This window comes from Anastrepha obliqua, chromosome 3, assembly GCF_027943255.1.
Source record: "Anastrepha obliqua isolate idAnaObli1 chromosome 3, idAnaObli1_1.0, whole genome shotgun sequence".
In the NCBI taxonomy this organism is placed as follows: domain Eukaryota; kingdom Metazoa; phylum Arthropoda; class Insecta; order Diptera; family Tephritidae; genus Anastrepha; species Anastrepha obliqua.
In genome coordinates, this window is record NC_072894.1 from 142,751,615 (window position 1) to 142,767,964 (window position 16,350).

Genomic DNA, 16,350 nt, shown 5'->3' on the forward strand with positions numbered 1-16,350 from the left:
GGAGATCGTGGCTCGGCCATTAGCAGCAGTTGCAGGGCAGGGAGATGTACTACTTTCAGCCACCGTCTTCCTCCGCTTGCTTCGAGAGCGAAACATAGGCAAGTATAGTTATAAGTGTAATATTAAAACATTTGTGCATCAAATATATTATTACGTTCTTCTCAACTAAAAGGTCTCTATAATACCTCGAAGTTCTTCATTTGTTGCAATATCGAATGAACGTGCACACGTACTCGTACACCTGCACGTGCATATATTTGCACGTAAATGATTGTTCATTTTCTGTATTGCTAACACTCAATTGACAAAAATAAGGTAGCGATTTTCGGAAAGCGGCGCCTTCTGTATTCCCTACATCGTAATTTGTATCCAAGAATGCAAGTTTTGGCCATCCGAAGAAAAATTGTTTATAATTGTGGAAAAACGAAACTTTTGTTTCCAGAACGACAATGGTATTTAACGATTTCTCGTGAATAAATCCCGATGCGGTAAAAGTACCAACACTTATATAACATTCCTAGTGGAGACTGGATATAGTTTATTTACTTAAAATATGATATTTAAGAATTACAGAAAATTTTAGGTGCTCATTTCACTTAATTGTTACATAAATATGTATGTATTTAGAAATCTGCCGAATTGCGCCACATTTATTGATCAATGAATTTCGTTTGATTTCCTTTCGCAATAACTGTACCATCATTTTTCTGCAGAACACATTCAAGAAAAGCCAGTTTTTTCCCTGCCCGAAGAGTCTTGGCAGAAACAATGATATCGTCTCCTTCCTTAGCGGCCTTTAAATAAGTGACATGTAAATCGACTGATACACCAGGGGGACAGGGCTTAGTCATCAGTGCGTAAGTTGTCACCATATCAACAATAGTAGCTGTAAAACCTCCATGTAAAAAACCACCGCGATTAAGATGCTCAGGTGCTACTTTAAATATAGCAGTGCATTTACCCTCTCCACCATCGGTTATTTGAATCTGAAAGTAAAGTAGAAAATCTATATCTATACATATAAAAATTAAATGATGTTCGTTTGTCCGCATTTTTTTGGGCCGATACGAGGCCAATTTTATTCGTTCTTTTTTCATATTATAGGGATCCACTAGGGGAAGATTTTTAGCAAAAAAAAATTTCTTTTAAATATTTTCTTCATATAAAAAAAAGAAAAAATCAAAATATTGTCCAAAACAAAACTTGCTCGATTGTTAGATTAAAGTAAGTTTCGAATCGACATTCATTTTATGTGTAATTTTATGTGTACAACTTTTTTTGAATTTTTTGTATTTGTATTGTGATACAGAAATGTATTGTATACAGAAATTTCAAATGATTCGAATGAAAATTTTTTTTTTTTTATTTCTTCCATAAAATATTACACCTGTCGTTAGACAATAAGTAAGTATTATTTAAAATAAAAAGGGGTTAACAAACAATGATATATACGATTAGTTGACAATTGATTACAAGGATTTTGCAAGATCTGTTGGTGTTTGACGGTTAAGCCGACTTTGGGTAGATTTTTCTTTATTTGGTAGTCTTCTCATCATAGGATTTGTATGCCTTAATAGTCTATTTATGTGTCTTCTGCTAGCGCTTTGTATTGTTTCATCAATAGTATCGATGTCAAGGTCGCATTAGTGAAGGTCCTAAGTATTTATGAAAATAATGTTTCAATTCAATTGAGCAATGCTTTCTTTGACCAATTCTATATGGAAATGAATGCGTTTGCAAACGATGTTTTCGGCTATGAACAAATGTTGGAATCGAATGAAAAAGGAAAGAAACGCGAAATAATAAAAAAAATTCTTGGAAAATTTAAAATGGATGGTGCTTCATTGGAAAAATTCAAAGGTAATAAGAACATACACAAGATAAAGTTAGAATTCGAATTTTTAGATTTATTTTGTTTATTTCTCATTTTTTTCAGAAGTACACCACACAACAACTCATTCCAACTCTGATTTTGAAATCCTGTTGGAATTGGTGATCGATAATTTTGTCACTATAATGGTCAATGGAAATTTTTTGTGTGTCAGACCCTGCATATTATTTACCATATCAACTTTTTATGGAACATATGGACCAAATGAACACAAAAAAATAATTTAGTTTTGTTTTGATTTTTTGCAACATTTTGGTTTTCAGTTAATACAATAAAAACAATACTGTTTTTTCGTGAACACAAAATTCTAAATTTATTACGTTGTTTGTTTAGAATTTTTTTAGAAAAAAAGTAAATTTTTTGGTTTTGAGGAAATTTGTTTATTGTTGCTATTTGTGAAAACGTAGATATTTGTAAGTATTTGACTATAATCCTAAAAGTTAATGGAATACCACTATGACACATAGAAAACATTTTTTCAAAAGGGTGTTTTTCGAAAATTATAAAAAAAATTGTTTTAAAAAATTTTGAAGAAATAAAGTAAAATATATTAAAAAAATTTCGAAAGCATGAAATTTTTTCAAAACCAAATTTTCCTCAAAAAGATAAAAGAAATTTCTTCGAAGAGGTGTTTTTCTAAAATTACAAAAAAAAAGTTCTTAAAGTATGTAAGCTCATCGTATGGCCATGATTTCAGGCAAACGTTACCTGTGATCCCAAAATCTACGGCTGCAGATGAAATCAATGCATGTTTAAAATCATCGTATTTATCGAGACATGTAAACACGCTTACACTTACCACAAACGTACGTGTTCAACTACAGAACGATCCGTCAGCAGCTGAATTTTCACACCAATTACTGAAAATGGGAAATGACCCAATGTCTGTCGATCCAACAGGAATGATTACATTGCCTAACAATTTCTGCACTTTTGCACAGTCTAAAGAGGCATTGATACAGAGTGTATTTCCAAACATAGTTCAACACTACAAAAACGATGATTGGCTCAGCGAAAGAGCAATTTTAGCTGGGAAAAATAAGGACGTAAATGATATAAATGTAGCTATTTTGGATCAAATACCTGGTGACATAGTTGCGTATAAGTCAATGGCCACTATTTACTGATCAAGATGATGTCGTAAATTATGCAACTGAATTCTTAAACTCACTCGATTTGCCAGGCCCACCACCTCATAATTTACGATTAAAAATTGGAGCACCGATTATTATGCTGCGCAACATTAATGTGCCACGACTTTGCAACGGTACCAGACTTTGAAAGGGAAGTACAAAGAAGGAGAAGACGTTTTGATACCCAGAATTCCACTGATTCCAACGGATTTACCATTCGATTTCAAACGTTTGCAGTTCCCTATTCACCTTGCTTTTGCTATGACAATTAATAGGCGCAAGGGCAGTCTCTACAAATGTGCGGCATTAATTTAGGTAACCCGATTTTTTCTCATGGACAATTGTATGCAGCTTGCTCACGAGTAGGCAAACCATCGTCATTATTCATTTACGTGAAAGATGGAAAAACCAAAAACGTTGTTTACCAAAAAGTGTTACAATAAAGTTCGAATGAAATTGTATCAAAGAATTTGCTTTATTTCGTATTAATTTTATTCTCTTTCAGCAAATCATTGAATTTATCGCCTAGCGAAGTGGGCGAGGGTACGCTAGTATGTATATAAAAATGAAATGATGTTCGTTTGTACGCATTTTTTTGGGCCGATACGAGGCCAATTTTATTCGTTCTTTTTTCATATTATAGGGATCCACTAGGGGAAGGTTTTTCAGCAAAAAAAAATTTCTTTTAAATATTTTCTTCATATAAAAAAAAGAAAAAATCAAAATATTGCACAAAACAAAACTTGCTCGATTCTTAGATTAAAGTTAGTTTCGAATCGACATTCATTTCATGCGTACAACTTTTTTTGAATTTTTCGTTATTGTATACAGAAATTTCAAATGATTCGAATGAAATTTTTTTTTTTTTTTTTTATTTCTTCCATAAAATATTACACCTGTCGTTAGACAATAAGTAATTTGATTTACAAAAAGATGGAATGAGCGTGATATTGAAGGGCTAATGCCTCCAAGCTCATTTAGAAGAAATATATACATATTATTTAAAAACAAGTGGTTAACAAACAATGACATATACGATTAGTTGACAATTGATTACAAGGATTTTGCAAGATCTGTTGGTGTTTGACGGTTAAGCCGACTTTGGGTAGATTTTTCTTTATTTGGTAGTCTTCTCATCATAGGATTTGTATGCGTTAATAGTCTATTTATGTGTCTTCTGCTAGCGCTTTGTATTGTTTCATCAATAGTATCGATGTCAAGGTCGCGATGAATATCTGCGTTAGGTATGTACCAAGGCGCATTAGTTAAGGTCCTAAGTATTTATGAAAATAATGTTTCAATTCAATTGAGCAATGCTTTCTTTGACCAATTCTATATGGAAATGAATGCGTTTGCAAACGATGTTTTCGGCTATGAACAAATGTTGGAATCGAATGAAAAAGGAAGAAACGCGAAATGATAAAAAAAATTCTTGGAAAATTTAAAATGCACCATTCATTGGAAAAATTCAGAGGTAATAAGAACATACACAAGATAAAGTTAGAATTCGAATTTTTAGATTTATTTTGTTTATTTCTCATTTTTTCAGAAGTACACCACACAACAACTCATTCCAACTCTGATTTTGAAATCCTGTTGGAATTGGTGATCGATAATTTTGTCACTATAATGGTCAATGGAAATTTGCGTGTATCAGACCCTGCATATTATTTACCATATCAACTTTTTATGGAACATATGGACCAAATGAACACAAAAAAATTATTTAGTTTTGTTTTGATTTTTTGCAACATTTTGGTTTTCAGTTAATACGATAAAAACAATACTGTTTTTTCGTGAACACAAAATTCTACATTTAATACGTTGTTTGTTTAGAATTTTTTTAGAAAAAAAGTAAATTTTTTGGTTTTGAGGAAATTTGTTTATTGTTGCTATTTGTGAAAGCGTAGATATTTGTAAGTATTTGACTATAATCCTAAAAGTTAATGGAATACCACTATGACACATAGAAAACATTTTTTCAAAGGGGTGTTTTTCGAAAATTATAAAAAAAATTGTTTTCAAAAATTTTGAAGAAATAAAGTAAAATAAAAAAATTTCGAAAGCATGAAATTTCTTCAAAACCAAATTTTCCTCAAAAAGATAAAAGAAATTTCTTCGAAGAGGTGTTTTTCTAAAATTACAAAAAAAAATTCAAAAATTTTTAACAAATAAAATAAAATAAAACTTTTTCAAGGGTATGAAATTTTTTCAAAACAAAATTTTCTGAAAACCAAACAAAATTTAAAAAAAAAATGGTGTTTTCAAAGCATTTCATATTCCACTATTAATAGAGAATACATTTTTTCGAGGGGGTGTTTTTCAAAGCGGAAAAAAATCTTTTTTAACAAATCAATTTAAACTTTTACAAAAGTATGAAATTTTTTCAAGAACAAAATTTTCTCAAAAACGTTAAATTAAAAAAAAATAGTTTTTTCAAATATTTAATTTTCAGCAATTAACTGAGAAGAAATTTGTTAGAGCGAAGTGTTTTTCAAAACTTCAAAAAACACTTTTTAACCAAAAAAAATAAACATTTTTTCAAAAACACCAGGAATGATAACATTGCCTAACAATTTCTGCACTTTTGCACAGTCTAAAGAGGCATTGATACAGAGTGTATTTCCAAACATAGTTCAACATTACAAAAACCATGATTGACTCAGCGAAAGGGCAATTTTAGCTGGGAAAAATAAGGACGTCAATGATATAAATTCAGCTATTTTAGATCAAATACCTGGTGACATAGTTGCGTATAAGTCAATGGACACTATTACTGATCAAGATGAGGTCGTAAATTATCCAACTGAATTCTTAAACTCACTCAATTTGCCAGGCTTACCACCTCATAATTTACGATTAAAAATTGGAGCACCGATTGATATTAATGTGTCACGACTTTGCAACGGTACCAGACTCGCTGTGAAGAAGCTAATGGGTAACGTTATCGAAGCAACAATTTTGAAAGGGAAGTACAAAGGAGAAGACATTTTGATACCCTGAATTCCAGTGATTCCGGCGGATTTACCATTCGATTTCAAACGTTTGCAGTTCCCTATTCGCCTTGCCTTCGCTATGAGAATTAATAAGGCGCAAGGACAGTCTCTACAAATGTGCGGTATTAATTTAGAATACCCAATTTTTTCTCATGGACAATTGTATGTAGCTTGCTCACGAGTTGGCAAACCATCGTCATTATTCACGCGAAAGATGAAAAAACCAAAAACGTTCTCTACCAAAAAGTGTTACAATAAAGTTCGAATGAAATTGTATCAAAGAATTTGCTTTGTTTCGTATTAATTTTATTCTCTTTCAGCAAATCATTGAATTTATCGTCTAGCGAAGCGCTAGTCATAACATAAAATTAACTTATTGGAGCTTTCAGCACATGCTTTATGCAAATAACTTTTAACAATTTCAATTCTGAAAGTAAGAGGTTAAATTTGTGCTATAATATGAACTTTAACTAATACTAGTTCACTCAATAGTTATATTGTTTCATTCGACTCGAAACAAAGAGTAATTCGATCAATGATACTATTACACCTAAGTGCCCATTTACACGAGGAGACATCTGGAAGGGAAATATTTTGTTCGTGGTGAAGGACGGCCGCGGAAGAGAGAAGGGAATTTGTCTCCTGTACTGGCGACACGCTTTTCTCTTCTTATTCGTATTTCCAATCTTAAAGCAATTTTTGACGGTTGCTTCATTTGTTTTCTTCTTTTTGTGAGAGAGAGTTATGTGTTGGTTTTCAAGCAAACGGAAGATAACAAAGATGACAAACATCCGAACACTGCTTGGGAAATGCACGATTATTTTTGCTATTAAAGTAGGTATAATTTAAAATATATTATGGGGCATTTTTATGTTGAATTCTAATTTTCCCCGCATTTCTAGATACTCAAGTTAATTTTAAGTTAATTATTTATGTATGAAGTATTTTTAATTTAATTTTTTTTATTCATGTACAACAATTTATAAATATATTTAAATAAAAAAACAACAAATTATTTATTATTTAACCAGTTTGCATTTTTCATTCATATATTTAAGAAATTGTTGACGAACGTTTTCCGCTTTACATGTAAGCGCGTGCGTAAATGTCAAAATGTTGCCGAAAACAATTTTGCCCGTGTGGCCGCGAATGAGACATGAAAAGAGAATTTCCAGTGTCTCCCTTCCAGATGTCTCCTCGTGTAAATGGGCACTAAGTTCGTAAGGTAATCACGATGTACAGAATGCAAAGCTGTCGCCAACATTAAACCGTTAATCGGCTCCCATCGATTTATACGAACCAGTATATTTGCTCACGGAATAAGTTAAATGACGGTGGCTTGTTTATATCAGAGGTTGTATTTGTTGCGAAAGGCCACTTTACTTTGGCAACTCATTTCGCATTTTCTCATCTCTCCGTTTTTCTCTCATTCACCAATCAACACCTGACAAATAGCAGCAAATTTAGTTCCTTTCTATTTAGACGTCGACGAAAGCGCATTGCCGCCGCAAAAAATAAGTGTAAGATAAATATTGTCTATTAATTTTGATATTGTATTGTAAATTTATTGATCTGAATAAAGTTTTCAGCCTTTGATTGACAAACGCAGCTTTACTTACTGCTTAGGAGGATTTTAACTGCGCGTCACACTGCCATCATCAACATTCTGAAAAATTTTATTTTAAAGAGATTTCTATTTAATAAGCTGTAAAAATGGAGGATGTTTCTAAAACTGCATAGCCACGGGGGATGCGAACGCTGACACAATAAGCGCAGTCGAGGTTCTATTAGATGAGCAGTGCAGCGCCGCCATACACATGTAGCATTCCACAACTTATAGAACTGCAATGCAACCAAACTGCAGGTATAACAGTAACACACATTCCATCGGCCACGTTCAATGTCGTCCCTAACCTTGCTAACGTGATGACATTTCCTATACCACTACGAACGGCATGACGACCATGCTGCCCAACTTAACCTCAAACAGCAATACAGTGTCGGCTATATCTTTATCTCAACCTTTTTCTGTATATACATTAATGCACAATTTTCACAGTTTGCCAACATCGGTTGCTTCAGGATTTTCACAACCAAATATGCCTTATGCAGCGTATCCGACCGTTACCAATCCATACCAATCCATACTCTATGATAGCCGACCTAAATTTGAGTGCGGCACATACAGCTAGTCGTCAAGGGATTACAAAAGATCTGCCAACCTTTACATTTAGGCCTGAGGACTGGCCCGTATTTATTACTAACAACGAGCACTCTACCACACGGTGCGGATTCATGGACCAAGAAAACTTTACAAGGTTGCAGAAATGCCTAAAGGGGCAAGCATTAGAGGCAGTTCGTGATAGGCGTATGGTGCCGTCTACGGTTGGATTGGCCATTAATACACTCCGCATGCTGTATCGTAGACCAGACGTGATTCACCAAGTAATGCTGCGTAGGTTAAGGGAGGAACCATCTGTTTAGTTAGACAAATTAGAAACCTTAGTAACATATTCATTTGCGGTACAAAATTATCGCGCTACAATGCAGGCGGTCGGACTAAACGATTATCTAAATGATCTAGTACTATTAAACGAGCTGGTAGCTAAACTGCCATGTAACTAAAGGTTCCTGAGACGCGCTGATATTGCTGCATACGGTGATTGGCTTTTCGGTCTAGCCATGTGCGCTAGCTAGGTCACATCCATTCAGACATTGGCGATAGCATCGGGTAATAACAACTTCGAAGCAAAAAAGGCAGTGCTATTAAACGAGCTGGTAGCTAAACTGCCATGTTACCAAATTTCCTCAGACGCGCTGATATTGCTGCATACGATGATTGGCTTTTCGGTCTAGCCATGTGCGCTAGCTAGGACACATCCATTCAGCTGCATACGGTGATTGGCTTTTCGGTCTAGCCATGTGCGCTAGCTAGGACACATCCATTCAGACATTGGCGATAGCATCGGGTAATAACAACGTCGAAGCAAAAAAGGGAAATCGCGAATCACTAAGGGCAGAATAATGATTCACGTGCGAGCCACATGCTGTCCGATTGCTATGAATTTCGCGCCCTCTCGTAAAGTGACAGGTGGAAAGTTGTACATGAAAGTAAACTCTGTTAACGCTGCTTCAAAAGTAATTTCATTCGTCGATGTAATTCGAAAAGATGCTGTGGCGTAGATGATTGTAGAATTTCTCACCATCCTCTGCTTCACAATGGAACTTCGTTGGCGATTGAAAACAATAAGAATCAGCACTATACCACGAGCTGGGCACAGCAGCTGATAAAGAAACGCAGAGGGCGCTTTTCAAGTATGTTGAGGTTATTTTACATAGCGGTACCAAAGCAATACGTGCATTCGCCCTTATCGACAAAGGAGCCTCCTGTACGCTAATTGAGTCTCAATTGGCGAACGAGCTTGATTTAGATAGGCCAGTTAGGCAAATTCCAAATTTGTTAATGTTTATGTTTCACCGATTGCATTACCCTCTCAAAAATACAGGCTTCGAAACATTCAAACCGTTTCTAATCTACTACTTCCTAAGCAGTCGCTGTTCAGCTCTATGATTAGTAAGCACGCTTCGACCCTATAACAAGGCAAGAGCGCGAATTTTGATAGGTTTGGACAACGCTTAAATTGGAATCCCTATCGAAATAAGAGATGATTGGGGATCCGACCTTATTGCCGCAAACTGCCGACTAGGATGGAGCGTATATGGGCGCGATAAAGCTAACTGCGTTGATCAAACAAGAATATTGCATACCTGCGAATGTGGTACAACCAGAGACGATCGTATGGACCAGCAACTGAAAACGTATTTTTCTATTGATGCCATCGGATCATATGCACCAATTAAGCCGTTGATATCTAAAGATGAGAAACGCGTTCTTCAAATCATGGAAAAGACCACGCGCTTTATCTCCGCTGAAAAGAAATGGGAAACCGGCTTACTTCGGACGTACGAAGCTGTCGAGCTTCCCGATTCCCTGCCTTTGGCAATCCGGTGACTCTCGTGCTTAGAAAGTAAAATGAAGCGTGGTTCGACAACCCGTCAATTTCTTATAAACAAAATACCTGATTATGAGAAAAAAGGGTACGTACGTAAGTTGAACATGTTTGTTTGTATGTTTGTGATAGCCAAGTGGACAATATAAAAATATATTAAAAATGGGCCGACGTACTACGATTGAACAGCGAGAACTCGTCATCAAGCATTTTCAAAGCGGAAAGTCGCAGCGAAAAATTGCGGAAATAGTTTGTTTGAGTAATGCTACAGTACAAAGTATCATTGAAAGCTTCGTTCATGAAAATCGGGGGCAAAATAAAGGCCGACGTGCCCCAAATAAAATTTTCGACGAACGTGATGAGCGTTTAATTGTTCGAAAAATAAAAGAAAACCCAATGCTATTGGCCCCAAAACTGCTAAACGAAATTCAGCAGGAAGTGGATAAATCATGTTGCGCCGAAATAGTGCGAGGGTACTACGTGAAAAGTACTTTAATGGTCGAGTAGCACGAAAGAAGCCATTCATAAATAAAAAAAAATCAATTGAGCCGAGTTGCTTTCGCCGTAGAGCCCGAAAGTAAAAATTTTTATTTCTGACGAGTCCAAATTCAATCTATTCGACTTAGATGGCGGAAACCTTACGTCTGGCGGAAACCTAATGCAACCACCGGCTCAATCACCTGACATGAACATCATCGAGAATTTATGGTCATTACAGGAAACAAAAATCCACACACATCACATAAGCAATAGAGATCAGATGAAAACCGTAAATTTGGAGGAGTGAAACAGAATCGGACCGGAAGCAACAAAAGAGCTAGTGGAGTCAATGCCAGAATGGTTAAAAGCTGTTAACAAAGCCAAAGGGTACCACACAAAATACTGGATAGTTTTTAAATCATTAGTTTAACTTAGGTTAGGTTATAATGGTTGCCCAGAGAGTAGGGCCCACTTGGACGAAATAGTTTGGTTCGTCCTTTGTGATACCATTTAAGGACAGAGAAGGGGGAGGAAGGGAAGGGATGGGGGAGTGGTGAGTGATTGTGGACTACGAACGGTGACTAGTCCGCGGTTGTGTTAACCTCATTATGCTGCTGATGTAGTTCATCAGATTTTTGTTATCAACACCTGCTATATCAGCAGTCGCAGAAAAGAAATGAGAACCAAGATACTTGAATCTTAGTCCCGCGAAGGCAGGGCAGCTAAGGAGCATATGCTGAGATGATTCCACCTCATCCTCCATGCAGCTGTCGCAAAAAGGACTCGAAGTGATTCCGAGTCTCACGGCATGTGTACCTCGCGGACAGTGCCCCGTGATGATGCCCACGAAATTTGAGAGATGACATTTTGTCATTCCCAGGATATCCCTCGAACGCCTCCTATCCAAACGTGGCCAGAAGCACTTCGCGACCCTACACGTTCGTGTACTTGCCCAGCGTTCGCTGAGTTGCTGCATAGCCCAGCCTTCCAGGAGTAGAACGCAGGTTGTCAAGGGGATCCCGATCCTCTCCTTTCGCGGGCACATTGCCTTACAGGTCCCCTGTCTGGCCAGCTCGTCTGGCCAGTTTAACTTAAATTTAAGAAAAAATGAATATTGCATGAAATAAGCTGTGACATAAAATTTTGAACTGTTCTGTGTTTTAGTTTTTTCTATATTTTTTATTTAGAGCTTAAAAAAATATATGAAGTACTTTTTTTATACTGCAATTGCGTATAAATTAGAATTGTAAAGAATTGTTCCCTTTTGGTTGACTGGGTTTTTCTTTTTTCGCTTTATTCTTCTCTCTCTCATCGTTCGTTTGAGAGTTCGCTCTCACATTTATTCTGCACGGTATTACAAACGGTTAAAAGAACATTTGTAATAAAGAATTTGGAGTACTATTTAGTAAAAATAGCTTTAAATCGAATCTTAACGTAATAAAGAATGTTTATAAGTAATTTTGTTGGCAAAACTTTCCTTTACTACCACGATATATTTGAATGGGGGCGGAGAGGGAAGGGGCGTGGCACCACCCACCACGTCCATTAAAAAGAGCAAGGTCACACCACTATAACTGTTAAAGTCCCAACCTCCTAGTGTCCCTATGGAACCCCCAGGAGAAGTTTAAAAATTAGGTTTTTTCCGACCGCATTTGCAGTTTGTACTGAAATACAGTTGAAGAGAAGAGTATACAGCAGTCGTCAACTCAGCAAGCATTTAAATTAGGTTTTATATTTCATAGCACTTATTAAAACGTGGTTTTATCGTAAAAGTTATGAGTGCCGATGGCGAAAATTTAGGTCAAAAACTGTCCGATTTTGCATTATTTCAATATTTATAAAATTTTTTTTTTTTTGTAAAAATATTTGTTTTTGTAATATACCTACATGTATATTTGAAATCAAAAAAGCGCCCCTATAAATAATAAAAGAATTGTTCCCTTTTGGTTGACTGGGTTTTTCTTATTTCGCTTTGTTCTTCTCTCTCTCATCGTTCGTTTGGCAGTTCGCTCCTCAAATTTATTCTGCAGGGTATTACAAACAGTTAGAAGAACATTTGTAATAAGAGAATTTTAATAGAATTTAGACTATTATTTAGTAAAAATAGCTTTAAATCGAATCTTAATGTAATAAAGAATGTTTATAAGTGATTTTGTTACTTTTCTGTGTTTGTATTTAAGTGAAATAAGCGTCTGTAATAGGGCATTTTTTCAAGCTTATGCAAAAAAGACGTATTTTTAACGTTAAATATTGCTATTAATTCTTAATTTTAATTTATAAAAAGTAATATAAATCAAAAGGCTGATATAGTGACTACATTTGCGTGGGCTGTGCTTTCCTTTTCAACCACGATATATTTGCTTCTAATGTCTAAGTGCGTGGACCGAATTTAAAAATTATAACACGCAAATGTAGTCACTATATCAGGGTTTTGATTTATATTACTTTTTATAAATTAAAATTAAGAATTAATAGCAATATTTAACGTTAAAAATACGTCTTTTTTGCATAAGCTAGAAAAAATGCCCTATTACAGACGCTTATTTCACTTAAATACAAACACAGAAAAGTAACAAAATCACTTATAAACATGCTTTATTACATTAAGATTCAATTTAAAGCTATTTTTACTAAATAATAGTCCAAATTCTATTAAAATTCTATTATTACAAATGTTCTTCTAACCGTTTGTAATACCGTGCAGAATCAATTTGAGGAGCGAACTGTCAAACGAACGATGAGAGAGAGAAGAACAAAGCGAAATAAGAAAAACCCAGTCAACCAAAAGGGAACACTTCTTTTATTGTTATTTCTATTATTTATAGGGGCGCTTTTTTTATTTCAAATATACATATATATTACAAAAACAAATATTTTTACAAATACTGAAAATTTGGAATAAAAATCGCGCGATTTTTAGTCCAAATTTTCGCCTGCGGCGCTTTTTTCATTTCAAATATACATATATATTACAAAAACAAATATTTTTACAAATACTGAAAATTTGGAATAAAAATCGCGCGATTTTTAGTCCAAATTTTCGCATGCGGCGCTTTTTTGATTTCAAATATACATATATATTCCAAAAACAAATATTTTTACAAATACTGAAAATTTGGAATAAAAATCGCGCGATTTTTAGTCCAAATTTTCGCATGCGGCGCTTTTTTGATTTCAAATATACATATATATTCCAAAAACAAATATTTTTACAAATACTGAAAATTTGGAATAAAAATCGCGCTTTTTTTGATTTCAAATATACATATATATTACAAAAACAAATATTTTTACAAATACTGAAAATTTGGAATAAACCCACGTTTTAATAAGTGCTATGAAATATAAAACCTAATTTAAATGCTTGCTGGGTTGACGACTGCTGTATACTCTTCTCTTCAACTGTATTTCAGTACAAACTGCAAATGCGGTCGGAAAAAACCTAATTTTTAAACTTCTCCTGGGGGTTCCGTAGGGACACTAGGAGGTTCTGACTTTCACAGTTATAATGGTGTGACCTTGCTCTTTCTAATGGGCGTGGTGGGTGGTGCCAGGCCCCCTCCCTCTCCGCCCCCATTCAAATATATCGTGGTAGTAAAGGAAAGTTTTGCCTTTGCGTGTTATAATTTTTAAATTCGGTCCACGCACTTAGACATTATAGGCAAATATATCGTGGTAGAAAAGGAAAGCACAGCCATTTTGTTACTTTTCTGTGTTTGTATTTAAGTGAAATAAGCGTCTGTAATAGGGTATTTTTTCAAGCTTCAAGTGGTAGAAATGGAAAGCACAGCGTATAATATAAAAAATATAATACAAACATATAGTATAATATACTATATAATATGCACTACACTAATTCTAAGTTTTCACAAATGTTCTTGGACTTGGTTAACGCAAAAATAGAACTTAAATACTTTTTACTTGTCTGGCAATACAATATATATATATGTACATACATAAGCACATACATACATATGCCTGTAAGTATGTTCTTACGTACGGCCCAATTCATTGGATCATTAATTAGATCATGTCTACACTGCGTTGTGTTTTTTTTTAAACAAATGTTCGACCTTTTCCATTGTCTTTTCGAAGCCAGTAGACTTAGTTATAATATTTGTAATGTTTTTAATGAACTCTAAGCTTTTTTTATTCGACATCATGCTGCGCTAAAAATTGTAAACTATTATTAGTGCTATTACGCTTCACGTAAATACTTTGATAAAGTACCAAGTACTTTCGATCCTAAAGGGGGTTTCTGATAGCCAGTCAAAGCATTTATTCGGTTAACAATACCTGTAAATCGAAACTATAAAAACCACTCGGCCACAGTATCACTGGAATAGCTATAACTCTGGACTGTTCTTTTTCTTAATTGGCGAGATAAGCGCTTCCGTGATTTCAGCCGAGTTTGACAAAACGTATCAGTCTTGGAGGGAAAACTTTAGTATAATGTATGCCGCTTTGAAAAAAAGGTTAAAAGGGGGGATAGAAGGGATGTATCCCCATTTTAAAACTGAAAACCGAACCTGCCGGAGGCTTATAGTTTTAAAGTAATTTAATGTTAAAGTTGTCTAATTTAGCGAAAAGTTGGTGTTGCCATACACCTGAAATAAAAACGAAGTTCGTATGCCGGGATGTTCAGTGGAAGGTTCATTGTAAAACTGCAGTATTTTTTGCTGTAATTTTAAGTTGAGCAATATTTTTGAAAATAAAAGCATACACCTCATTTAAACTTAAAAACAATGATATTAAGCGTATCACAAAAAATAATAAAGTAATTAAAATTTAATTAAATTAATTAACACAGTATTTTTGCGTAGGTCTCTTTATTGTGAAGGCGGCCTTTGGCCGCGCTTCAAATAAATAACCCTCATCAGTCCAACTCCGGCTACGCAATCCACAGTATTTTTGCGTAGAACTCTTTTTCGCGTGGGCGGCCTTCGGCCTCGCTTCAAAAAAATAACCACCATCAGTTTAACTGAGGCTACGCAATCCACAGTATTTTTGCGTAGAACTCCTTTCCGTGTTAAAACTATTGAACCCAAAATTAAAAAATCATAAGCGTGTATGTAGTAAGGAGGCACAATAACCCCCATCCCCATCATTAACACTAAACTTAAATACTTAATTTTTGTTCATATTTTTGTTTTATTTGCAGGCATCCGGCAATACCATACTGTTGTTATTCCAATCTTCTTCTTATTCGCGTTTAAAATTGGGAAGTGACTCTATTTGCATTTAATTTTAATAAAAATAATTCGAATATAAGGATAAAAATAAAATAAAAACACGCGTGTGAGTGTATATTTGGTGAATTTTAGTGAAGTGTTAAAAAATATATAGTGTAATGTGGCAAATTATAGTGAAGTTCCAAAGGGCATTTTGAAGGCCAATAATTATGAAATTATTATTTCCTGAATAACTTGGAGTTATAAAGAGTGTTCCTTAACACTTCACTAACATTTCCACCAAGTTTCATTAATAAAGGCTCACAACGGACCCATTCCGTGGTCTAAGTGGCATCGTTGTCTCTATGTGCGATGCGGCTGCCAAACCTACCTATCTTCATTAATAAAGACATAATAGTTTGCCAAAAATTGCCCAATATACATTATTCTAAATTCCAGCCGTCTTGGAAAATACCCATGAAAGGAGAATCGACCTACCATCTTTTTGTAGATTTTAAAGCACGCCGTGATGTAAATATGAATTTGGTATCCCCGCAAAACTAATATGGCTATTCAAATTAACGTTGCTCAATACCAGCAGCACCTACAGATTTGGAAAGGACCTCTCCGAGCTCTTTAATACCAAATTTAGACAGGGTGGCTGGCTCT

The 16,350-nt window shown here is 34.8% G+C and overlaps 1 protein-coding gene across 5 annotated transcripts; it reads right to left on the bottom strand.

The window, feature by feature from the left end:
• Nucleotides 1–504: 504 nt before the first annotated feature.
• LOC129241151 (acyl-coenzyme A thioesterase 13-like) lies at nucleotides 505–14,718 on the bottom strand. Of its 5 annotated transcripts, none has more exons than XM_054877337.1 (2): nucleotides 14,584–14,718; nucleotides 505–986 (listed from the first exon to the last, which is right to left on the bottom strand). In XM_054877337.1, the coding sequence occupies exons 1-2, from the start codon at nucleotides 14,671–14,673 to the stop codon at nucleotides 651–653; spliced, it is 426 nt and encodes a 141-aa protein (XP_054733312.1). In that variant the 5' UTR covers nucleotides 14,674–14,718; the 3' UTR covers nucleotides 505–650. The 5 variants fall into 5 exon arrangements, with proteins under 5 accessions (XP_054733312.1, XP_054733315.1, XP_054733313.1 ...); XM_054877340.1 differs by having other exon boundaries at nucleotides 14,511–14,701; XM_054877338.1 differs by having other exon boundaries at nucleotides 505–1,006; nucleotides 14,507–14,701.
• Between the last annotated feature and the right edge of the window lie 1,632 nt (nucleotides 14,719–16,350).